This window comes from Eimeria necatrix, genomic scaffold (genome assembly GCF_000499385.1).
Source record: "Eimeria necatrix Houghton genomic scaffold, Enh_scaff567, whole genome shotgun sequence".
Classification (NCBI taxonomy): Eukaryota; Apicomplexa; class Conoidasida; order Eucoccidiorida; family Eimeriidae; genus Eimeria; species Eimeria necatrix.
In genome coordinates this window covers 1-24,452 of record NW_013654432.1, presented here as the reverse complement: position 1 = coordinate 24,452, position 24,452 = coordinate 1, and the positions used below count along the sequence as shown (strand labels likewise).

The 24,452-nt window shown below is 54.4% G+C and overlaps 3 protein-coding genes across 3 annotated transcripts; 2 read left to right on the top strand and 1 right to left on the bottom strand.

The window, feature by feature from the left end:
- Positions 1–152: 152 nt before the first annotated feature.
- Positions 153–13,652, top strand: ENH_00063290 (phosphatidylinositol 3-and 4-kinase domain-containing protein, putative; the record flags this gene model as incomplete). The annotated part of the gene is made up of 20 exons (XM_013582133.1): positions 153–287; positions 572–1,389; positions 1,646–1,722; positions 2,050–2,210; positions 2,312–2,563; positions 2,727–2,921; positions 3,100–3,235; positions 3,509–3,578; positions 3,845–4,028; positions 4,189–7,976; positions 8,147–8,963; positions 9,310–9,354; positions 9,628–9,713; positions 10,066–10,135; positions 10,360–10,458; positions 11,029–11,139; positions 11,541–12,509; positions 12,701–12,909; positions 13,242–13,346; positions 13,517–13,652. 20 exons carry the CDS (start codon positions 153–155, stop codon positions 13,650–13,652), a joined length of 8,463 nt encoding a protein of 2,820 aa, XP_013437587.1.
- Positions 13,653–17,717: 4,065 nt separating this feature from the next.
- On the bottom strand, positions 17,718–18,275 carry ENH_00063280 (hypothetical protein, conserved; the record flags this gene model as incomplete). The annotated part of the gene is made up of 1 exon (XM_013582132.1): positions 17,718–18,275. The coding sequence occupies one exon, from the start codon at positions 18,273–18,275 to the stop codon at positions 17,718–17,720; it is 558 nt and encodes a 185-aa protein (XP_013437586.1).
- A 5,377-nt stretch (positions 18,276–23,652) lies between these two features.
- On the top strand, positions 23,653–24,452 carry ENH_00063270 (GNS1/SUR4 family domain-containing protein, putative; the record flags this gene model as incomplete). The annotated part of the gene is made up of 1 exon (XM_013582131.1): positions 23,653–24,452. A coding segment is annotated over one exon (800 nt), but the record flags the coding sequence as incomplete, so codon positions are not given.

The following is a 24,452-nucleotide window of genomic DNA, read 5'->3' as shown; positions in this document are numbered from 1 at the left end:
GGCTGCTGCTGCAGGCCGACTCCGCATTGCAGGAATTTGCTGCTGAGTGCAGCAGCAGCAGCATGCGGTACAAGTCGGACGTGACTGCAGCACAGCTTGGAGACATTTGTGCGCTTTTTATGCGGCAGCAAGAAGCCCGCTGTTTGTCCCTCATGCTGCAGCTGCTGCATTCTCGCCAGCAGCAGCAGCAGCAGCTGCAGCTGCTGCTGCAAGTGCAGCAGCAGCCGCAACAGCAGGATCCGGAAGGCGGATGGAAGGCTCCGAGTATCAGTGCTGCACCTGTTGACGTAGGCGCAAGATCGACTTACGCGTAGCCAGCTACAGCAGCAGCAGCAGCAGCAGCAACGGCAGAATCAGCAGCAGCAGCAACGGCAGAATCAGCAGCAGCAGCTACAGCCGTCAGCAAAAACTCGTAGTCTAGGCCGTACTCACAGAACACCTCATTACCTGATGCTGGAATGCTGCCATTGCTGCTGGTGCTGCTCTGGTTGTTCTTTTTGCTGTTCATTTTGCTGCTGCTGCAGTAAGCAAACTCCTCTTGCGCCATGTGGTGTGTGTGCATGCACTTCAGCTGCTTCTGCTGCAGCTCCTGCCGCAGCCCTCGCTGCTGCTGCTGCTGGGGACAGTGCAGCAGCAGCTGGTGTCAGCTTTCGCGGCTCCAGCCACAGCACCAGCAGGCCCCAGGCATAAGCGCGCTCCAGAAGAAGTGTCTTTTGCTGTTGCTGCTGCTGCAGCTGACCTGGCTTCTCAACAGCAAAGACATGCGCAGCAGCATGCGGCGTTGCATGCAGCCGCCGCCGCAGCAGCAGCAACTGCAAGAGCCCTCAAGGGTTGTTCTTGCTCTTGTTGCAGCCGCAGCAGCAAAGCAGCAACCTTTATGATATCCCTCACTGCGGATTCTCTGCGAGTCGCAGCAGAAGAAGCTGCAACGTCTCTTTTGAACGCAGGAGCAGCAGCAGCAGCAACAGCAGCAACAGCAGCAGCAACAACACCGACGCCCTGCCTCTGGGAGGCCGCTGGCTCAACTCTCGCAAGAGGCATTGGCGCGTGCTTCCTCCTGCAGCTACTGCAGCAGGAGCCGCACACGGCTGCTGAAGGCAGCAGCAACAGCAGCCACAAACTGCAGCAGCTTGTGTCGCGCAGGCAGCAGCAGCAGCAGCGGACAGACACCGCGTATGGCGAAGCTAGGTCCTCGATATTAGGAGATATTGCTGCTGCTGCTACAGGCGCATTCGTCACTGCAGCAGAAAAACGTGCAGCAGCAGCAGCAGCAGCTGCAGCGAGCGCTGCCATTTGCTGCCATTGCCTTACGGTGCTAGCTGAAGCAGCAGTAGCAGCAGCTGCAGCAGGACACGTTTTGTGTTTATCTTTCCGATCCACTCTCACACAGTAAGCTGCTGCAGCTTCTGCGGATGCTGCCGTTGCATCTGTTGCACCTGCTGCTGCTGCCATTGCTGGTCCTGCTGCTGGTACATCTGTTGCTGCTGCAGCTGCTGCATCTTTGCATGCACTGCTGTTTTCACCGCCTACTACTGAGTTTGCTTTCAGTACCGATAGAATCGGTTGATCGAGCCAACTTGTTAAATATGATGTAGCGCTGCTGCTGCTGTTCTTGCTGCTGCTGCTGCTGCTGTGGCTGCTTCAGGCTGTTTTTTCTAGGGCTGGATGTATCCCTGAGAATTCATTGGAGTTTCAAAGGCCACTCCAAGACTCACCCGGCATGTCAGCTTACAGAGCTGCTTCTGCTGCTGCTGGAGCTTCTGCTCCTTGCGCTGCTGCTGCTGCTGCTGCTGCTGCGGTTGCTGCTACTCTGGTACTGCTGCGGATGCTAGCTGCTTCTGCGAGCTATTTGTGGTGTTGCGCCTGCTGCATCATTAACCCAGGCACTGCTCTTGGCCTGCTGCTGCTGCTGCTGCTGCTGCTGGTGATGCCGCCCTCTGCTGCTCCTGCTGTTTTGCCTCTCCTGATTGGGACTGCTGCCCCTGTCAGCTACTTCGCTGATTTTGCTGCTGCTGCATGCACTCGCGGTGGGCCCCTGTTTTGCTGCAGCACCTGCTGCTCTGCGACTTCGACACGAGCTGCTGCACTTGGGCCGCGCCCTTGTCATCTGCGGACAGCAGCAGCAGCAGCAGCAGCAGCAGCACTACCAAGCTTGTTGTTCCGTTCACGCTCCGTATTATGCTCCGTCGGCTGCAGCAGCTGCTGCAGACGTAAGCCAGCACCGTTACTACCCCTGCAGTAGCAGCACTGTGGAAGCGTTGCCAGCAGCAGCAGCAGCAGCTTTTTTGCCTTTGTGTGGCTTTGTCTGCAGCTGTGGCTCAATGTTGCACTCCATGCTGACATTGAATGTAATTCAGCTGGGGAGAGGAGGCAGCAGCAGCAGCAGCAAAAGCAGCACAAGCAGCCGCAGAAGCATTCTCATCTGCAGCAGCAGCAGCAGCAGCAGCACAGGGAGGTCCTGCGCGCGCTGCTACACACCGCAAGCCTATTAACAGGCCCCGTAGTTGAAAGCCATTTCTTCATGTTGCGCAGCAGCAGCTTTGTAAGTGGTGATGCTGCCCATGTGAGTTTCGCTGCATGCAGTGCTGCTGCCCTTTGCTTTGCTGCAGCTGCTGTCTTTGCTGCTGTAGCTCACCCTGCAAATATCAGCTCTCTGAGCCGGACGACGTCTCCAGCCGCTGTTGCTGCTGCTGCTGCTGCTGCTGGCACTGCTGCGTTTGCTGCAGACTCACCTCCCAGCGGATGCTGCTGCTAGCTCGTTGCCCCGTCCCCTGTTACAGCTGCTTCAGCAGCAGCAGCAGCAAGAACAGCCGAAGCAGCAGGAGGACCCTTCCCAAAGTCACGCCGAGCGAAGGCTGCAGCAGGCTGCAGATACATGCGCTTTGGCAGCAACGTTCGCTTCTGCTTGTCAAAGAGCAGCGGTACATACCGCATCACTGCGGCTGCTGCTGCTGCTGCTGCTGCTGCTGCTGTTCTGCTTTGTCTGATACTGACTTCTTTACTTTTCAGCTGTTTGCATTTGCCTATTGGAGTCTATCTGGATCTGCTTGTGCCGACTTTTCTGCTGCTCCTTTTCCTTTTGGCGCTGCTGCGATGCAGAGCGGCGGCAGCGCCTGTGAGGCGTTGCGGTGCCTTCATGCAGTTACGGACTGCAGCAGCAGCAGCAGCAGCAGCAGCAGCAGCACAAGTAACGGCATTGCTAGCCCTGCTCAGGAGGCCAAGAAGGTTCTTAAATGTGCGTAAACATAAAATGCTGCTGCGGTTGGTGCTGCTGCTGCAGTTTCTACTGCACTGCAGATGAACCCAGTGTCAGCGCTTCGAGCTGCAGCAGGAGAATTCAGCTGTCTGCTGCTGCTGCTTCAACTGCTGCTTGTGCTGCTGCTGGCGCCACAGGGAAGGCTTTAGTGCTAGCGGTTGAGCGGTGGGCTCAAGCGCTTGTCGCTGGGAGCAGCAGCAGCAACGGTTCGGCCAGCAGCAGCAGTAGGAGTTGCTTTGCTGCCTTATGCAGCAGCTGCAGCAGGCGGAGCGGCAGTAGTTCCTATTGCGCATGCACTCCAGAGGCAGCAGCTGTCGCAGAGGTACAGCAGCTGCTGCTGTGGTTTCTGATACTCCTGCTGCAGTTGATGCTATTGCTGCTCATTTAGCTACGCGGGGCTACCGCGCCGCCGTCAGCTCCGTCTGCCGCTGCTGCTCCTGCTGCTGCTGCTGCTGCTAATCCTGCTGCTGGCGCCAAAGGAAATTCGAAAACCTTACTGTTTTGCAGCTCTAGCTCCTGCATGCGCTGCTGTCTGCTGTAGGGGGCTGTGGCTCTTCTGCTGCTGCTTCCTGCTGCTGTGAGGTGCAGCCCGAAGCCGCCACAGCAGCAACGGTGGAACTTCGGGTGCATGCAGCCGCAACAGCAGCAGCAACAGCAGCAGCAGGAGCCCTTCCCTATTGCCCCGGCCGCAATCACATCTCTGCTGCAGCAGCTGCTTGACGCTGTTCCGGCTGCAGCGCAGAGCAGCAGTTTCGTGGGGGCTCTGCTGCAGGTGGGCCTTTGCTGTTGCTGCTGCTGCTGGTTCTTAGCCTGCTGCTGCTGCTGTGGAAGCTTCTGGTGTTGCTGATGGCCTGATATTGGCTTGTGACAGTGGCTGAGTTTAGTGCCACTCTGCGAAGCAGCGGATTTGCCCTTGTGTGTACTTTTTGCAGGTTTTTGTGTTGCTGTTCTCCAAAGAAGAGAAGCAGCAAAGGCAGCAGCTGCCGTTCTTGCGACAGCAGCAGCAGCAGCAGCTACTTCAAGGCCACAAGGGGCAGGACGAGCAAGACGAACATGTCAAGGAGCAACAGCAAGATACGCCTCCGAATTCCACTGCCCTGCTGCAGCTGCTGCTGCAGCAGCTGCTGCACTCATGGGCTGCGAAGGGAGTTGCTGGACTGGCGCTCTGTCTCTTTGGCGCTCTTCTACTCGTTGATGTGGACCAGCAGCAGCAGCAGGAGCTGCATCAACAGAAGCTGCAGCAGCAACAACAGCAGCAGCTGGTAGAAACCGAAGAAAACTATATAGTAGAGACCCCGCTGCTGCAGCAGCGAGTACATTTGCTGTCTCTGGAGCTGCTTCTGCTAATTTTAGAAGGAGCTGCTGCAGCACGCCGACGCTCTCTGGCGGCCGGAGAGGACGCAGCAGCAGCAACAACAGCAGCAGCGACTAGCGAGTGGCGACAGCTGCAACCAGATGTGGCAGCTCAGCTGCAGCAACTGCAGCAACTGCAGCATCAGCAACTCAAGTCGCTGCAACCGAAGCTCCCGACACAGCAGCAGCAAGCCCTTAATGCTGCTTTTCTTGCTGCACGGTCAACACAGCAGCAGCTTCTGCAGCGCTGCTGGCTGATGCTGCTGCGAGAGTCTTTCAGCAGATCGGGGAAGTGTTCCGAAGCAGCAGCAGCTGCTGCTGCACCTTTGCTACTACAGGTAAAAGTGCCTCAGATTTTCCAGTCTGCTGCTACTGTACGGAGCGCAACACTGGAGTTGACGAGGCTTCAGCTGCTGCTGCAGCAGCAGTCGCAAGCATTCGTGCCGCTGTTCAGCTGCAGCAGCAACAGTAGCCCCCAGCGAGCTGCTGCTGCTGCATTTGCTACTATTGCTGCTAAGCAGCAGCAGCGTTCTTTGAACAAGAGCGAGACAGCTCATGAGCATCAAACGCCCGATTTTGAGGCAGCAGCAGCAGCAGAAGATGCAGCAGCAGATAACTCGTCCCATGCAGTCAAGACCACGCACGAGACAGCACAGGATATAAGGAATCCTCGCGCAGCAACAGCAGCAGCAGCTGCAGGATCAGCAGCAGTAGCTGCTTTTGGAACTGCGGTGGCAGTGGTGCTGCTGGCAGCAGAACTGTGGGGGTCGGCTCTTCTTACTCTGCAAAAGCAGGAAAAGCGACAGCAGCAGCAGCAGCAGCAACTGTACTCGAGCCGCAGCAGCTCTTTCAGAGGGCTTCAAGGCTCTGAAGCAGCGCTGCAGCGCACATGCGTGGTTGCTGCAGCAGCTGCTGCAGCTGCTTTCAGAGACGGGACGTTTCTTCTGCTGCAGCAGCCGCAGCAGCAATTGCTGCAGGTGACTACACAGGGTATGCCTTGGGCCGTGGCGTGGCTGTGGGCAGGAATTGTTGCTGCTGCACTGGCTGTGACTGCTGCTGCTGCAAAGGGGCCGCTTCACCTGCAGTCTTGCTGCTGCGGCCGACCAAGTGAAGCAGCAGCAGCAGCTGCACCAACAGGGAATGGCTGGGACTGGCTGCGGGCGTGTTGGATATCTGGGGCGCAGCGAGCGCTGCAGCAGCAGCAGCATGCGTGCGCGGAAGGCGAATGTCTGCTGCTGCTGCTGCAGCAGCAAATCCCAGCAGCAGCAATGATACCCACGTTTTCTAGCGCTGCCCTCGACAGCCCCGTAGGCCCTTCTCCGGATTTGCTGCTGCGCATTGCTGGCCAAACAAGTTGTGCTGCTGCTGCAGCTTACGGGCCGCTGCTGCACATGCAGCAGTGGCGAGACGAGCTGCTGCAGAACATGTCGCGGCAGTTAGATCTACCCGGGCTGCTGCTGCAGCAGCAGCGGCTGCTGTTGCAGCCGCAAGACAAAGTCGTGCAGCAGGGCCACCGCGCTTGCGGGGGGAAGAGGGAAGCCTTTGCTGCGCAGCTTCAGCTGCTCCACCAGCAGCAGCTGCTGCTGCAGGAGCAGCACGCGAGCACAAGGCGCAGCACGCTTCGCTACAGCTTAGAAACCCTAGCCACTCAAATGTGGGGCCGCGCAGCAGGGCCATCAACAGCAGCAGCAGCTGCTGGTGGCGCTCGTGCTGCTGCTGGAGAATCAGACTTGCCTGAGCTGCTCGACGCCTCCGCAGACGACTGCAGCAGCAGCAGCGGGCCCTGCTGCTGCAGCAGAGACAGCAGCTGCGCCAGCAACACGGCTTCAGCAGCAGCAGAAGCGACACTGTCCCTCCCTCTGGCCTACTTGCTGCTGTCAAAGTTTGCGGCGCGCAGCGGTGCCACGGCGACTCTGCAGCTAGGGCTGGAGCAGCTGCAGCGCAGCAGCATTCTTGGGGGTCCTGTTTCTGCGGGGCGGCTGGACAGCGCCTTGCTGCTCTTCACAGTCCTTCGCTGCTGCCTTTCTGCAGCTGCTTGCTGCTGCTGCTGCTGCTGTCCACAGCAGCAGCAGCAGCGCGGCACGGCCTGCTGCTTGGCCCTCCAGGGTGGAGCCTCCATTCAGCACTTGCTGCTGCAGTGCAACAGCACATTTGCTGCTGAGCAACAGGCGCTGCTGCGTGGTAAAGGGGCGGTGTCTGGCGCGCACATGCAACGGCTGCTGCTGCTGCGGTGTACATACACTGCAGTTTGCTGCTTCCTTCAGCGCCCACCGAAGGAAGGCTGGCTGCGCCCGTGTGAATGCGCTGATGTCAGAGCAGCGGCAGGAGCTGCTGCAGCTGCTGCGGCTGCTGCTCTCCCTGCAGGTGCGTTTTGGCGAGCACCAACTAGAAGCCCAAGCGGCAGCAGCAGCAGCAGCAGCAGCCGCGCGTGCTTCTGCTCCCCCAAGCAGCGACTTGCGAGCCTTGCGGAGTCAATGGCCTTCATTGCAGACATACTAGAGCCGATTAAGCTCGACAGCAGCAGCAAAAGGAACACCTGCTGCAGGAACTGCTGCAGCTGCCGCATGAGCAAGTGCTGCAGCACTCTCTGCAGCGAATCAACCAAGGGTTGCTTTAATTGCTGCAGCAGCACCAAACGTGTATCGCGCCGGCAGCAACTACCCACTGCTGGTGTTCCTGGCTGCAGCAGCAGCAGCTCTTGCTGCAGCTGCAGCAACTCATGCGTCATTAAACAAAAGGCCCCCCCTGTTGCTGCGCTTCTACGGCTGCTGCTGCTAGAGGAAATAGAGCGCCTTGCCGCGGCCTTTTGCTATGTCGTGCCGCAAATTGCTGCTGATGCAGCAGCAGCAGCAGAAGCAACTGCAGCGGCCGCTGGAGCAGCATCTGTTGCGGTGGAAGCAAGAGCCGCAGCAGCAGCTCAGGCTGCCAGCAGCGGCAGCAGCAGCACTAGTACATCCGTAGAAAGTGTCACACCTCATAGGCTTTATATACTGGAGCTTGCAATGCGTGCAGCAGCGGATGCTGCATCCTGTGCTGCTTCGGCAGTTCAGTGGCCCCCTGCTGCAGTTGCTCCACACAGGGACTTGTGGCTGCTTCGACGCCTTCTGCAGCAGCAACCAGCGACAGCAGCAGCAGCAGCAGTCAGGCGCAGCAGCAGCAGCAGAGGTGCCTCAGCTGACAAACAGACGCAGGGGCCGAAAAGGAAGCAGAAGAGACGCAGAGAGCTGAGCACAGACTCTGCAGCAGCCGCGGGTGGAGCGACAGCAGCAGCAGCAGCAGCAGCAAACATGCTGTTGGATGCCCCAGTGTCTCTTGTTGCTGCAGCAGCTCAACGACTGCAAGCTTTTCCCTTCTTTGTTGCTGCTGCGTAAGCTACCAAGACGGTTTGAGCTGCTGCTCGTGCTGCAGCAGCCACAGCTGTCGCTTCTGAGTCGCCGCAGCAGCAATTATACAGCCGCAGCAACGTCAAAGTGTTGCAGCAACCGCAGCACAGCACAGCGATTTAGCAGCTGATTTGTTGCGTGTGATCTGATGCAGCGAGACATGTGCTGCTGCCGTTGCAGCAGCAGATGACCCCACGCTGGCAGTGAGAGAGGTGCTGCTGCAGCAGCAGCAAACGCCTGCCGGTGGTGCTGCTGCTCTGTGGCGCCTGCTGCTGCTGCTGCTGCAGCAACAGGTGGTGGACTGTATACGGCCTTCACTCGTAGCAGGGAACAGCCACATTTACGGGCCTGCTGCAGAGACACCGCAGCCCTCCCAGAAGGAGCGGCAGCGCCACAAGCAACAGCAGCAGCAGCAAATGCAGCACGCGCAGCAGGTGCGGCCTCTGCCGGCACTGGGTCTGGTCATACGTTCTCTTCTTTACTGTTCCAACTCTTTGCCCGTTCATGGTTTGCTGCTGCTACTGCAGCAAAGCACGGCAACAGCCCTTGCGGCGGCCTGCTGCATCAGCAGCAGCAACAGCAGCCGCACAAACAACAACAGGCGCCGCAGCATAGACAAATCAGCTGCTGTCAGTGAGGTTGCGGCTGTTGGCCCTATTCAGATTCTGCGTGCTGCAGCCTGTCAGGTGCTCATGCTCAGCAGCATCAGCAGCAGCAGCAGCCATAGCGGCAGCAGCAAAGTACAGGTGACGCAGCAGCAGCATCTGTTCTCTTTCCTGCAGCCCCAGCTGCTGCAGGCGCTTCGCGTAGACCCGGGGAGAGCTCTGGAGGTTGCCCTTATTGCTGACTTCTGCAGCCACCAGCAGCACCACCCGCTGCAGCAGCAGCAGCAAGGCGGCGGACTTAAAGACAGAGACAAATGCACCTACAGGCAGCTGTCGCTGGCCATGCAGATTGACTCTGCTGCGAATGTAAGAAGTTTCACGTAATTCTGCTGCTGCTTCATATTAGCCAATAAATAATTTTTGCTAAGTTACATTTTAAATATGGCATTATGTGCATTCAAGGAAAAAATGGTCTTTTTGCCGTCCTTAGCTGCTGAGACCCCGCCTTGCTGCTGCTGCTGCTGCGGTCCAATCTGCTGCTGCTGCTCTGCTCGCTGTGAGAGCTTTTCCCTCCGCCTGCTGCAGCTGTCAGGCTCTTTTTGAGTGCAACATTTGCTGCTTCTCTGTTTGGTCTTTTTAACTGCTCCGGGCCCTCTTGCTTTGCTGCTGCTGCACTCTCTTCCGCTTTGTCGCTGCTGCTGCGCTGCTGCAGCTAGAGGGCAGCGACCCCCTCGCCGCAAAAGCCAAGCAGCTGCGAGTAAGGCAACAGCGGAGCTTTGCAGCTGAGGGTTTAGGGTTTAGGGTTTGGCGTCTAGCGTTGGGGTCCGAGGGTTTGGAGTTAAGAAATTAGGGCCTGAAACCAAGAAATCTGCTGTAGCAAATCTTGGCTTCAGGGCTTCATTAGCTTTTGCTGCTTCCCACAGCCAGTGAGGGGTGTTGAGTTGCCCCTGTTGCAGCAGCAGCTGCTGCTGCACTTGTTCCGCTGCAGTAGGAACTGCTGCTGCTGCTGCTGCTGCTGCTGCTGCTGCAGTGGGAGCTGCTCCGTTTGATGGGCGCGGGAGCTCGCGATTACTTGGAGCGCCAGCTGCAGTATTGGAAGACTGTTATAGGGCTGAGGTGAGCAGCAGCAAAACTTTGCTGCTGCCAAATGGGGCATTATTTGCTGCTGCTCGCATGCGCTGCGGCTCTTTGCCTCTGACCGCTACGCCCTAAGCTCTGCCACCGTTCCTAAACCCTAAACCCTAAACCCTAAACCCTAAACCTTGTCCGCGTCTCCCGTTTTTCTCTGTCTCCTTTTTCTACTTGCTACTGCCTCCGTCTTCTTCGCTTTTCGTTTTTTCTGTACTTGTCCCACTGTCGGGATTTCTGTGTGTTTCCTCGTCATAGCATCAGGGTTTAGGGTTTAGGGTTTAGGGTTTAGGGTTTAGGGTTTAGGGTTTCGTGCTGCGCGCCGTTTTGCGTCTGTCAGTGGGCAAGCAGTGAACCTTCCCCCATCTGCGCGTAAGGCCTTTTTTGTGCAGCGAATTCGAGAGCTGCAGGTAAACCCCAAACCCTAAGAGCTTCTTAATTCTGCATTTGCTGCAGCATCTCAGCCGATTGCTTTCGCCATGTGTTGTTGTTGTTGTCGCTGCTGCTGCTGCAGGTGATACTGCTGCTGATGCTGCTGCTGCTGCAGCTGCTGCCGCTACTGCTGCAGGTGATGCTGCTTCTGCTGCTGACGCTGCTGCTTCTGCTGCTGCTGCTGCTGCGGTTGTGCACGCAGAAGACGATGCCGTGCGAGGGCTTTTGGCTGCTGACAGAAGAAGTCAAAATTGCCCGGCCGTTGCCTGAGTCGGCAGAGGCGATGCAATCAGCAGTGAAGGTGCCTGCTGCTGCTGCTGCTGCTGCTGCTGCTGCTGCTGCTGCTACCTGCCAGCGGTTTCTTGTGTCTGTCTGCTTCTTGCTCTCTCCTTTTCTTGCTTTTTTTATTTTTTTCTTTTGTTTTCAATTGCATCTGTGTCTTCCTGTCTATATCTGTCAGTCTGCCTCTCGGGCCTCTTAAGGCTACTCTCTCAGCCGTTTTCTTCTCTTCTGTCTTTTCTTGTTCTTTCACCTTTGCTTCTCCTTGTCTTTCTGTGTCTTTTTGCTTCTTTCTCTTTGATTCTTGCTACTCGCCCTCTGCTTGCGGCGACTGCCCTTTTGCTGGTGCATCCGCTGCTGCTGCAAGGATTGCTGCTGCTGCTGTTGCTCCAAGCATTACTGCTGCTACTGCTGCTGCAAGCATTGCTGCTGCTGCTGCAAGCGCTGCGCTCCTCGAGACATAAGGCGAAGCGCAGGCACAGGCCAGCGCAGAGCCTCTCAAAACAGACACTGAGCGAGAATTAGAGCCGGAGAGCGGAAGCAGCAGCAGCTGCAACGAAGCAAACATGAAGTGTCTGCTGCTCTTCTTTAGGCTCCCTTCCTCTTGTCTTTTGAAACTGCTGGAGGCGCAGATAAGCGCTCCTGCATTTTTAAACTGCTTGACGACCTGCAGCAAGACGCACTCGCCGTACAGGCAACTAGGGTTCGTCTTAACACCTGCTGCTGCTGCTGCTGCTGCTGCTGCTACCGTTGCTGTGTACTGTGCTGTTGCTGCTCCTGCGTTCGGCTCTGCTGTTGTTGCCTCAAAACGCTCGTTTGTGCTGCTGCCGTTCGGCCTGTGTTGTGTCTTTGTTTGCTGCTGTGGACGGCTCCGTGGGTGCTGAACCCATTCCTGCTACTGCTGGCTTTGCTGCTGAGTTCTTGCTGCAGCTGCGGCTGAATCTTCTGGTGCAGTGCTGCAGCTACCTTGTCTAAGTCTGGGACGAGGCAGCTACCGCTGTTGCTGCAGCTGTCTTGCCTGTGCTGTTGGCTTTGCAAAGAAGTCCAGGAGCAACAATGCAGTTGCTGTTGCTGCTACTTCTGCTGCTTCTGCTGCTGCTGCAGATGTGTCTGTCCGCGCTAACGCTAGCTGGGGAATCTTCTTGGCTGCGGCCCTACGGCGTCACTGCTGTCATTCAAAGGGCAGATACAGCAGGGCAGCAGCAGCAGAAGCAGCAGCAACGATGCAGGAGCAGCAGCAGCAACTGTGACACGGCTCACGGCTTTCCCAGTTCTTCCGCAACAGATGCGGCAGAGTCTGTAGCAGCAGCCGCTCCTGCTGACAGCAGCAGCAGCAGCAGCAGCAAAAGCAGCAGCCTGCCTGTAGTGCCCGACGGGCTCCCATCCGATTCGCCTGCTGGTGCTAAAGGCGCAGCAGGCTCTGCGGCAGCAGCAGACTTTCCATCCGCAACAGCAGTGGCAGCCTCATCATCTGCTGCAGTAGCGTCACAGTCGTCAGCAGCAGCAACTGCAGCAGCAGCAGCAAGAGGGCGAGGCACAGGCTGCCAGTTTGGGGGGGCCGTTTCTGTTGTCGACAATGCCTACAGCCGCCACCAGATTGGAAAGACTTTTGGTTGTTCTTTGGTTGAGTTTTTTACGCTGGCCTTTCCTAGGGGCAGCAGAGTCGGCAGCAGCAGCAGCAGCAGCAGACGCAGCAGTCTCAAACGCAGCGCCACAGCGACATTGGCGGCCGACGGAGATCCGCGAAATGCAGCGGCAGCAGCAGCAGCTGCTGCTGCTGCGGCAGCGGCAGCAGCAGCTGCAGGCAGGGGTTCTCCAGTGGGACTGGCCGATAGCAGACAATTTTTAGGAGGCACCGAGGATAGTGATATTGACGAGCTGCAGCAGCTGCAGCAGCAGCAACAGCATCAACTGCAGCCAGCGCTGCAACAACCTGTGGGAAGCCCGCAGCAGCAGCAGCAGCAGGAAGAGCTGCTCCTGAGCCAAAGGCCTAGCCGCATACCTTTGGAAGTTGCAACACAGAACTTCGCCGACTCCTTAGCTGCGTATGCTGTTTTCAGCTACCTGCTGCAGGTGCGAGCTGCTGCTGCTGCTGCTGCTGCTGCTGCCTCTGCTGCTGTCCGTTCTACGCTTCTGAGCCTGCGCTGCGTCGTATTTGCCTCATTCCTTTTGTTAATTTTGTCCCCTTTTCCTCGTTTCCTTTCTTCCGTTGCTGCTTGCTGCTGCTGCTGCTCCCGCTGCTGCTGCACTGCGGTGGGGTGCAGGTGAAAGACCGGCACAACGGGAACGTGCTGCTGTCGGTGCGTTCGGGGCGTTTGCTGCACATCGACTTTGGCTTTATGCTGGCGATGTCACCTGGGGGAGATATGGCCTTCGAAAGAGCTCCTTTCAAACTCACTGCGGAAATGGCCAATCTCCTGGGCAAGGAACACGGCGTGCTCTTCAGGGACTTCTCCACCAAATGCATCCGCGGGTGAGCTCCTGCTGCTGTTGCTCCCGCTGCTGCTGCTGCTGCTGCTTCGACTGTTGCTGCAGCAGCAGCGGCTGCGGCTCTGCTGCGCTGGACGTCAGTTCAATGACCGCCACAGCGGCAACGTGCTGCTGCTCATGCGTTCCTGCCTTTTGCTGCAACTCGATCTTTTTTGACTTTCGTTAATTTTCATTTGTCGGTGGCTGTTCTTTTTTATTTTCATTTCTCCTTCATTTTCGACTTGTAAGGGATTCTACTCTGCCGAAGTGGACGTTTTATAATCTGTGGCTCTTTCTGCTGCTGCTGCTTCTGCTGCTTCTGCTTCTGCTGCTTAGGTTCCTGGTGCTGCGGGAGCAAGCGGACGACTTCATTGCCCTCTTTGATGCAATGCAGCTTTCTCGAATGGCCTGCTTTAAACCCTCTGCCGTAGAAAACCTCAGGTGCCTATTACAGCCTATTGCTTTTAGGGTTTAGTTCTCAGATTTTAGGGTTTAGGGTTTACACCTGAGGCCTGTGGTGCTCCAATTTGGGCATATCTTCATGCTTTCGAGTAGATCGGGAGCCAAAACGGTGTAGTGTTCAGGGTTTAGGGTTTAGGGTTTCTGTACAGGTCCCGTTTTCAACTGCACCTGTCTCCGCTGCAAGCCGCTGCCTTCATGGAGACAAAAATAAGAGAAGCTCTCCAATCATTCACGACAAGGGCTTACGACCTGGTGCAGCAGCTGCAGCAGGGCATTCAACACTGAGTGGTACTGCAGCAGCTCGTGCTGCAGCAGCTCGTGCTGCAATACTACTCAGTGCTGCAAGCTGCAGTTGCGGTTACCAGCGTCAACAGCATCTTTTTAAAAGTTTCATGAATACAACCAAGGTCACGCGCAGCGATACGCCTATTAGCAGCAGCTGCTGCTGTGGTATTGATTGGAGTTGCTGCCGCTGGTGCTGCTGCAGCTTCTGCTGCTGATTCTGTGCGAATGCAGACTATATGTAAAATGCCTTTTATAGCACTCGTTTTTTGCGCTTAACTTAAGAGTTGGTACTTCTGACTCTCGGCTTTGGCAGATAGGAAGCGTAGCTGGCTGCTGCGGCTGGAGCTGCCGTTTTCAAACAGCAACCGCAGCTCTGCTGCTGCCAGTTTAGGATGAAAGGCGCTGCTGTTTCTGCTAGTGCTCTTTTTGTTGCTTTGGAACTAATTCAAAGTTGGAAGGACGCTAAAGTGCGTATCTGCTTCCAGCCCCCTACCCCGTAGCTTTAAGATTCTAAGCCCGAAGCCTGAAGCCCAAGAAATGCAGTATAAAGCCTTGCACAGGGTTGACTCCCCAGCAACAGAGAAAGGGAGGAACTACAGGATCATGTTTGCAAACTTCATTTCCTCCTTCCACAGTAAATAAAAAACAATGAGGTATTTGTTGCTGCTAGGTGCAGCCGCAAGCTCTGCAAAGAGCTGCTGCCGCGGCTTCCGCCGCGCTTGCCTTAGGCATGCACTGTGGCTGCTGGCGTGACCGTATTCTTAAAGAGTTGCCTGTGAAGGGAAGCAGCAGTAGCAGCGAAAGTACCAGCAGCAAAAAGGCATGCACGGAAGCTGGAAAGTTCCGATTTCACACCCAGAAGAAAACAGAGGGTTCATTTCTTATCCCTGGAAAGCTGCTGGTTTGTTACGGGCCCCACACGTCGCCAGTTTTTTCTGAGGCAGCTCGAGAGAACTCGGTGACGCGTGTGCTGCAGCGCAGCTGCAGCAAATACCGCTGCAGCATAGACGCCGCGTTTGCTGCAGCTACGCTGCAGCAGACGCGCCACGAGAGCGCCGCTGAAGTGAAGTTGCGAATAATCTTCACCGGCAGCAGAAGGCACTGGAAAGGATCAGACGACATATCTGCCTCCTCCCAGCACTTTCGTTGTTTCTTCGATTTGAAGCCTTTTTCTTTTTTCGAGGCTTTGAAACTCCGGCGTCTGCTCTTTGGGTTCCATATGCAGCTTCTTCGCAGCAGCTTCGATTTTTTCTTTGGTCAAAACATAATTCGGGTTAACTCGCACTCCTCGGGGAGGATCCATGTGAATGTTTGCCGGGGCGGTGGTTCCAAACGCCCAGCCATCAGAAAGCTCCTCATCAACTTCCTGCTCAACAAACACAATTCAAGCTCATATGTTCCGTACACAGCTGCTGCTGCAGCTGTTGCTCTGACGTCTTGCTGCCGATCATTCTGCTGAAGACGGTGAGGTTGGTGTTAACGGCGCAGCGGCCACACCACCTCAACGGTCACAGCTGCACCTGCTAAACAGCAGCAAAGCTGCAGCAAAGCTGCAGGAAAGCTGCAGCAAAGCTGCAGCAAAGCTGCAGCAAAACAGCACGAGAAAGTGCGCCACGTCACCTGCTGCAGCAGCTTGCAAGATGTAATGTCGTTAATGTAGGCCCCGAATTCCCGTAGTCGATCGAACGATACGATCTTGTCTTTTGGGTGTTTCCGTCGGCTGAACAACCGCATCACAGCGAAAGCAGCTTCACGAAAGTCAACAAAAACTAAAACGAGGCTACTGCTAGCAGCATCAGCAGCAGCAGAAGCACGGGCCCAGTCACATTAAACTCGCCGCTGTTCCTACTACCCAATCAGCAACACAAGCAGCACCAGCAGCAGAAACAGCAGTTTACTTTGGTCTGCTTCTTCCAGAGAAAAGTGAAGGTAGGTCTCCCTCTGCTGCTTCGTACAAAAGAATCAATTCAGTGTCCATAGCGGCTGCATGTAAGAAAGAAAGCCAAAACGCAAACCCTAATGGGACACTGCATCGCTGTCTGGTGCAAACATTTCGCTAGTTCATCTAAACCATTTTGAACCTCCTTCGACCCTGCAGCAGCAGCGCAATGCTGTGTTTCCGTTCCTTTTGAATTTTAATGCCCCGGGTAAAAGGTTTCGGGTTTCCTGCTCGAAACAAAGAGCCTCACCTTCGAGTTTTGCATGCATTTCTTGATGCACGAACAGAGGTGTGGGTGCCTTTGTCTTTGGAGTCTCCACAACGGGTTTCGGTTGGACAACAAGGTCTTGTTCATATTCGAAGTGGTAACACCAGGGCAGTTTTGACCTGTACTGTCTTTCACTGTCTTGCTCTGCGTCGTGGCCTTCTTCTTTGTCTACAGCCACAGCCTTGTCTACATTTCCACGACTTAATAGGGCTTGCATAACTCCACATTTAACTTCCCCTTCTACAGCCCTTCCCGGGGACCCCCGCAATAAGCTCCGCCGCTGAAAATCCTGAAAAGCCCCTTGTGGGGCCCACGGTGGGGCAATTGCTCTTGCATATTCTGGAGCCCATTGAGCTGGCCTCTGGGGGATCTTTTGGGGGGCCTCCTGTGGGGGCCACTGGGGAGTTGGTCCTAGCAGCTCTTGGGACATTTTCCTTTCCGAGGAAGCCTGAGTCGGGGGGCCCGCAATGGGGTAACCTGCTAGGCCTGGTGGACCACTGGACCAGCATCCCGGTGGGAAGCTGGCATGGGGTCCCCCCGCAGGGGCATTTCCATGACCCGGGGGCACAAAATAGCCCACCGGGGGCCCCCTTAAGGCTTGTCCTGGGGGCCAACCTGGGAGGCTCTTTTCTTGAGCACATTCCACCGAAGATAGCATACTTTGGGAGGCCCTGGGGGGCCCCTCACCGCTGGGCCGGGGGGCCCCCCGACGCCTGCGGCGGCTCCTTACGTATTTCTCGTAGTCTTCATTGAACTGCCTTTTCAGGCTGTCTTCTCTGAAAACAACCTGAAGTAGCAAACACCGAACAGCAAATTGTTGCAGCTAGACCCGCAGCTATTAACGGCAATCTGTACGCCCTCGGCTTTAAAGTCTGGGCCTTCTGAGTTCCGATTCAGTAGAGAGCATTGTTAACAATGAGATCTTCAGAGCTCTGAGCTTGAAATAAATAAAGGCTGAGTGTTTGGCATTTTATCTGAGACTCCAGGCTCACCTGTTCGGTCTTGATGAGGTACCTCAGCATCCGGGATCTTGTCCATCTTTCTCTTTCCCAAACGCCCCACTGCTTCCTGCTGCTGAGGCTGGGGCCCTCTTCATAGTCCAAACCAAAACGCAGCAAGTGCTCTCGGGCTTCTTGAGTTAAACGGGGCCCCCCGGGGCCCCCCAGAAACTCGTCCTCGCTAAGTGCAGGCAGCAAGTCCAGAGGCGGGGAGTGGGGCTTTCTGTGGTGCCCCGGGGCCCCCCAGAAGGCCCCGCTGCTGCTCTCCGTCTCAGATGCGGACAGCAGCAAAGTTTCAACTTCAGAAAGGGCCCCCTTGTGCACTGCGGAGTGCTTTAGAGAAAATAAAATAGACTCAAGGGGCCCCCAGTCGGCTCGCGGTTTTGCGGGGGGCCGCCGACGCTGCTGCTGCTGCTGCTGCTGCTGCTGCCTAGTCTTGGCGCTTTCCTCATAAGCAGCAAACCACTTCTGCTCAGCAGTAAGCTCCACAGACTCCTGAGACCCCAAAAACACAAAGCACTTGATCTGGAAATCCTAAAACCTCAAAAGTTTACCCATCACTGTGCAGCTAAATGCTGCGCTGATGCACAAACCCTAAACTATAGGCAAATGAAGAGCAGCAGCAGAGTGCAGCAAAACTACGCAGTTTGCTGTTCTCGTCCCTGTCCGTTTTGCTTCTGTTCAAGTTTGGCTTTCTGCCAACTCCCTCAGTCCCCTTTTATTTCCTTTTGTTCGATTGTCTCATCACCTTTCTAGCATTCGAGTCTTTCCCTAGCCTATCCTCTCTCTCTGTATTGCTTTTTCTTTTTATTTGTGTTTTAAAGTCTGTTTTGTTTTTGTTAAATTAACTGTATAAGTCGTTACATAAGGCACTGCCTCTCCTTCTCTGTATTCCTATTTTTGAATAATAACTCTATTTGCACTCGCGAGCCGCCGCAGCACGCAAGCCACTCTTCCGGTCTCACCTCCGTGCGTTCGACGCTCCTGCTGCTGCTGCTGCTGCTTCTGCTGCTGCTTCTGCTGCTGCTGCTGCTAGTTCTGCTGCTGCTACCTGGCCTTTCCCTGCTCTTCCCGAGTGCCCCGGCTAGGCCCAACTTGGGTGTGTGTCCCCAGTAAGTCTGTGGGGCTGCCCACGGCTCTGCTGCAGCTGGTCTAAAGGCAGAAGGGACCTTTATAATGGGTTTGGGGGCCCTGGGGGGAAAGGGGTACTCCAGCCCGTGGACCCTTCTTGCGTGGGTCACAACACCGAACCTGCGGAGGTCTGCACGGTTAGATCTCCTCAGCCACTTCAATGTAGGCGCTTCTGTATCATCTGAAAGCGCTTCTTGCTGCGGCAGGGGCCCCAGCGAGGACTCTGAGGCAAGATAGCATCGAGGGCCGGAGGCCCCATCCGGGGGCCCAGCGTGGTGCCGAGGCATGCGCGCTTCGTCTTAAGATTTAACTCATTAAATGTTATTTGCAAGAAAAGTCAAGAATTGGGTGTTTTCTATACAAAGGGAAACTCAGCACACCGTATGCCAGCCACATGACCAGTGGTCTACCAGCTCACCGCAGCCGCCATTGAGTTGCAGCACGACTTGCTGCGGCAGGTACGATCTATACCAAGGTCTACCACAATGAAATGTTAATTAAAAAACATTAGGTGATTTCTTCTTTTGAAGTAATAAATTAGTATGTTTTCATCCTTGCAATGCCCATAAGTTTACCACCGCCTGCGAACACGCCTCTGTGCTACTGGTGGCTCCCTGGATGAGCACAAACAGGGCAGAAATGAGACGAGGCAAATTTCTATCAAATGCTCAGAGATAAAGGAAATAGTAAATTAAAATGAAAACAAACAGAAAGGGGTAAAGGCAGGCAAAGACAGCGCCCGGCTCTTTGCGTAAACGTACATCCTAGAGCACTGTTGGACAATGTGTGCGTAGAATGTATGCACAGGCGTCTGCAATTTAATATTTTCGTGCATTTTAATGTTTCTAATGCTCTTCTTTACTTCTGCATATATGCGTATATGTATATGTGCATTTACGCATGTATGAAGTCATTCACATCAACTTGAGTTCAACGCACACACTTCGATGCATACACATTACAGACATACCTCTGTATTCCCCTAGATTCGTACTATTCACTTTTGATCCTGAATTTGTATTTCATTTTCTGCATGCATGCCTGGGCCATCCACGAGACTGACTCATTTCAAAAGCCTGGCATTCTTTGATTAGATTTCGCAAGTGGCTATCTAGATTGTTTTCTTAGAAAGTCAAATTTGTCTCGATGATGCGCTTTATTTTGTCTACACTGCAGTAAATTGTTTTTAGAAATTGCATTTTTTTCGTCGGTAGTGCCGCAAGCATGTACACACTTGCATCAACGCGTATAAACACTTATAGTGCAACATTTAAGCATGCCTTATTAAAGAAAAAGCCCCGCGCACCTGTCCGTTTTGACTCAAATTAAACTTGCGTGTCAGAAACACCTTTACCTCATACTTGGCTCTCTGTTGTGCATAGCAGTTACGTGCATCACTTCAGCATTTATCACAAATCAAGTTATGCTATCAATATGAACATATGGGCAGATGAATATATGGTGATTTCGTATTACTTTCAACGATGGCTACACTCATTCCGCACTCTTATTCGTGGAAAAGTCTGTCTGCGTAGCGCCCCAAAGGTGAATCTGTCGAAATTAATTAGTAATGTGATTTTATCTAGCAACATTTTGTGCCACTTTCCGAATTCTACAGCCACGGCTCTTCAACATTTTTAATTTCTGTGAGAGGGATTTGATAGGCAAAAGTTATCCTCTCTTCTTGTCCTTGTATCTTGTGTTGCTGCTAAGCGGCAAGCTCCCTGTTTTTCCCTCTAGCGCTGATACTTCAACCCGAGTTGCAGCAGCAGCAGCAGCAGCAGCAGCAGCAGCAGCAACCCTCGCCATGGATGTCACTCCGTGTCATGAGCTGACGCTGAGTGCCGGGTTTAGTTTTGGTGATGCTTCTCTCTGTTTCATTTTCCTTGCATAGTATTCACTAAGAAACATTGCAGACAGCTTTTCACATTGTTTCGCACTTTCTTACAAGTGGAGCGTTGGGCTGCAGTACTCTTAACTTCGGGAACTTGCAGATCTATGGGTCTGTAGACACAGAAGCTACTCAGAGTGGGGCTTCCCTGTCTGAATCTACTGCGGTGAACCACGCCTATAAATACACAATGCATGCACAGAGTACAAATTTACTTTCTTAAAAGTTATTTGGAGCAACCCGTGCTGCGCTAAATCATTTGCAGCGCAGGCGTTCTACAGTTAGCCATGTCTGGAGAAAAACTCCCACCTAGTAACCTCGCACTCTGTCATCCAAAGAAGCTGCAAAGGACCCAGCTAGCCTCTTCGCACTGAAGCAATTCTACACTTTTATACCTCAAGTCCTGCACTTTCCTACAAATAGCCAGAAGCTCTCTACTAACCGCGGCATAAAGATTGTGTGCTTAGCACATTTCCCTCTGATTCTTTCGCAGCAGCCAAAGCATCAAATGCGCTAATTGCCAGAAGCAGCCACTGTTCTACTAGTGGCCACTGTTGCAAGGCGGGCCATTTTGCAAGTAAATTCCATACAGGATCGTTTTTAGTGGAACTTGGGGCAGCAAACAAAATAGTGAGCTGAGATGTTCTCCGTCACACGAATTCTCAGGATTTGCGGAAAAGCGGCGCATTACATCTTATTCCCTCCTGATTAGCTGAGCCTTTTTGCATGTAAGCAATCTTTGAGAAAGAGTAAGAGGAGCCGGACAAATTCCAAACGCTATACAGACCCCCTAAATTCTCATCCATTCAAAATCTATGACCTTCGCTGACTTTTCAGGCCGCAGCAAGGCTGCGAAACATCACAAAGCGACTCAACTTTTCTTTATTTTCTGAAACATATAAAGAGCTCATAGCAATGAGAAGAAAGATCCTTCGGCGCTGGCCGGAGGCTTCCTAGGGGTTACCTGCTTATGCGGAAAACTCCTCACCCCAAAATCAAAATTTCAAAATGATCAGAACACAATAAAAATCGGGAAAAATGCGAGGTGGATTGCTTTTAATGAGCCGTCAGTAGTGCTAGCTAACACCCAATTCCGGATCACTTCGTCAAGTGTGCTACAGATGGCGCTGCAGGCACCGCCAGATTCAAAACTAGTAAAAAAGTTTCGGGAACTTGCCGAACATCTCAGACGCCAGTGCCTACTGCATCAGTGCCTTCTTGAAATAAGTGGTGAAGCTCAAAGCCACAGAATGGCGGCACTAAACGGCTATAGCAAGCCTACGAGAGTCGAAAATAGCCACGCTAGATCTTTTCTTCAGTGTTCCAGATCAGAGTATGTTCAAACCTTGTTGTTACAAGCTTTGAACATAGTCTGATCTGTCTGTTCCGTCACTCAGAATAAGCACAAGTAGCCAAAACGGTTTCGATCCCTTCTTACGGAAAATGCCTCCGGCTTTTCTAAGCTGGAAGCACCTGGCTCAGAAGCATGCACAGACATCTGTAAAGCCCTTGGATATCGCCTTTCTCTAAATCAGACCATCTTTGAATTCTTCAATTACATTTTCATTGTTGCAGCCCACGTCAATCTTACCTTCACTCTGGCAGTGGTGCAATGTGCAGCACTTCAGTTGCATTTGAATGAATGTAATTAAGAAACCAAGATTGGTGTAATAGCCAATCTTGTTACCGTGCAAAATGGCATTTTGGGCAACCAGGCATTATGTGCCGCGCAGTTGAGCCCAGTAATTCAAAACGCGCCGCTTTGGCTGTGCGAATTTTAAAAAAGCGGAGAAGCTTTGCATCTAAATGCGCACATTGATGGAGAACATTTGTATTCAAGTTCTTCGAATGTATCGTTTATACTGAGGGTTTTTGCAAATCTCTCAACAGTTTGCCTGCTGGTACTATACTTACAGCTAAATACTCAGTTAAAGCTCCTCATCTTCTTCTCACCAGGCATTGGGGTTTCTCAGGTTCAAAAGTTTTGTTCTGGGGGGTGGCACTGAAGCTGCAGTAGCACTTAAGGAAAGAGAAACATTAGAGGCAGATGCATTTGTTTATAGAAGCCAGGACTAGAGTGGCGGAGTTTTAATCCGTCTAATGAACAAACTTTGTCTTGAGTGAGTAATGCTGGATATACAGCTCTGTTGCCAAAACGTGAGAAAGAAGTAGGAGCCAAGCTAGGCTTGGTTTCCTGCAAGCTATGACGCACGCGCGAAGTAGGGGCTTATCTAACAATTGCAATATCGCTTAGACACCTTCATATAGCTTTCTGCTAGTTTTGTTTGCTAGCTTTGTTAGAGGGAATACCCTAAATAACAGCCCGACACTTTGGCCCTAGGGTGAACAAGTCGATACACTGGGCGTGCAGTGCTAGACGCGGCTACACAAGGCCTTAAATGAATTAACAGTACTCAAGACATTGCAAAAAAAGTAGTTCTGTCTTGGAACAACGTGGGAAAGGCCTTGGCAATCACAGCTGCTGCTGCATCCTCAAGTGAAGCGCAGTGTGTAGTAAACAGCTGAAGCTTTGCTGGCTGGAGTTTGCAGTAAGGACTGAAGCACTGGAGTTCACCCGTTATTTCTGCATGCAGACTAAAGAAAGTGGAAAACAAAGTCGAAGTGAAAGTTGTGTGGGCTGCTTCAGCAGGCATTTGTACAGTTGAAGGCGAGGGTGCGTGTGTGGACGGCCACCGCTCCTTGAGGCTGCAGGTGTCAGGGGCCATTTTGAGGAGGGTCTATGTGCAAGTTTCCCATTAGACAGCTATTTTAAATGTAAAGCAGCACACCTTGTGTGTTTTGGTGGGGTTGTCCTCCAGTCAAGCGCTGTGCAGACGCGGAAACGCCCCCACGGCGGCTAAGACCGGTGCACTTTGGGGGGCGGCGGGCGGCACTTGATCTTCTTTGGAGGAGAGGAAACGCTATTATTTTGAAAAGGTAATTCATAACTAAAGTGTTTAGTATGTGAAGCAGTTTGTTTGGTTATTTTGTTGCTTAAAAAGCGAACACCACCCGCATAAGCCTATTGTGCGCAGCTGCGGTGTTGCTCTGCTGCTGCTGGCAGCAGTTGAGAGGGGGGCGCATGAGAAGAGAGCACGTGTCATGGCGTGTCTTCCTTTACGATTTTTGCATTAGGACGGTTTTTATTTGTTTGTAAAGAGGGTTTTCCGGAATTTTTTCATTTTCTTTCGGCTCGTGGGGCCACTGAGACTGTGTGACTCGCCCCGCTGCTGCTGCTCGCTGCGGGCGTCTGCGCGTAGCTGCGGCTGCCGCTGCCGCTGCCGCCCTTGTCTTAGTAGCATAAGTTTGTTGTTCTGTGTCTGTACGGCTGCGCCCCACAGCTGTGCGGGTTGAATTCGGTTGTAGCCTTTTCGCGCTGTGTCTTCGCGGTGCCCCACTGGGTGGGCTGGCGTGGGTGTTGCTGCCGCTCGCGTAGGCGTTGCTGCTGCTGCTGCTTCTGCTGCAGCTGCTGCGGCCCGACAAGCCAGTGCACGCGCAGCAGGAGCTGCTGCTTCTCGGTGGAGAGGCGGCACCGCGCGGGCCGAGGCCGCAGCCGGAGGGAGTCGGGAGGGCGCAGCGCCGCGGCGCCGGGAGCTTCGCCGGAGGCTTCTCAGCAGCAAAGCAGCAGCAGCAGCAGCAGCAGCAGCAGCAGCAGGGCTGGCTGCGCAGCGGAGCGTTCGATCTGAGGGGCGTTTGTTCGTGCGGAGGGCGCGGCGCGAGCGGGCGTTGCTGCTGCAGGTGGCGTAGCTGCTGCTGCTGCTGCTGCTGCGAAGATGACGGCGTTGGGGAAGAGCGGGGCAGCGTCGGGTTCGAGCGCGCTGACTGCAGCAGCAGCAGCAGCAGCAGTTGCTGCAGTGGTGTGCGCAGTGAGCTACCGGCCGCTGTGCAGGCTGCTGGCGCTGCTGTTTCCCGAAGAACTGTGGGGCCCCGGGGCCGGCCGGGCCCTGGCCGCCCGCCTCAAACCCCACATCATCTGGACTTGCCTGCTGTACTTGCCGGCAGTTTATTTGCTGCGGAAGTTCATGGCGGGGCGGCCCCCGCTGCTGCTGCGCAGCTTCGCCTTCTGCTGGAACTTGGGCTTGTCAGTGCTGTCTTTTGTGGGGTTTCTGACGGTGGTGCTGCAGCAGCCTGCGCTGCTTGCGGTGTCTGTACACCCCGAGCGCCTCTTCAAGCCCCCCGTCCGCGTCGTCGTCGCCCTCTTCACTTTAACTAAAGCTGTCGAGTTCGGAGACACTTTCATTTTGGTCTTCAAGAAAAAACCGCTTTCTTTTTTGCACCTTTACCACCACCTCAGCGTGACTCTCTACTGCTGGTCGGCGCAGCAGACCAACGTCGGCTTTGCCCACGGCTTCGTCGTCATGAACTTGGCCGTCCACGCCCTCATGTACCTCTACTACTGCATGACTTGCTGCCTCCCCAGCAGCAGCAGCAGCAGCAGCAGCAGCAGCAGCAGCAGCAGCAGCGGGGGGGGCAGCAGCAGCAGGCAGCAGCTGCAGCCGGCGGGGAAGCCCGCCGCGGCGGCCGCGGCCGCGGCCGCGGGCGCGGGCGCCGCCGGCAGCAGCGGCAAGGCCGC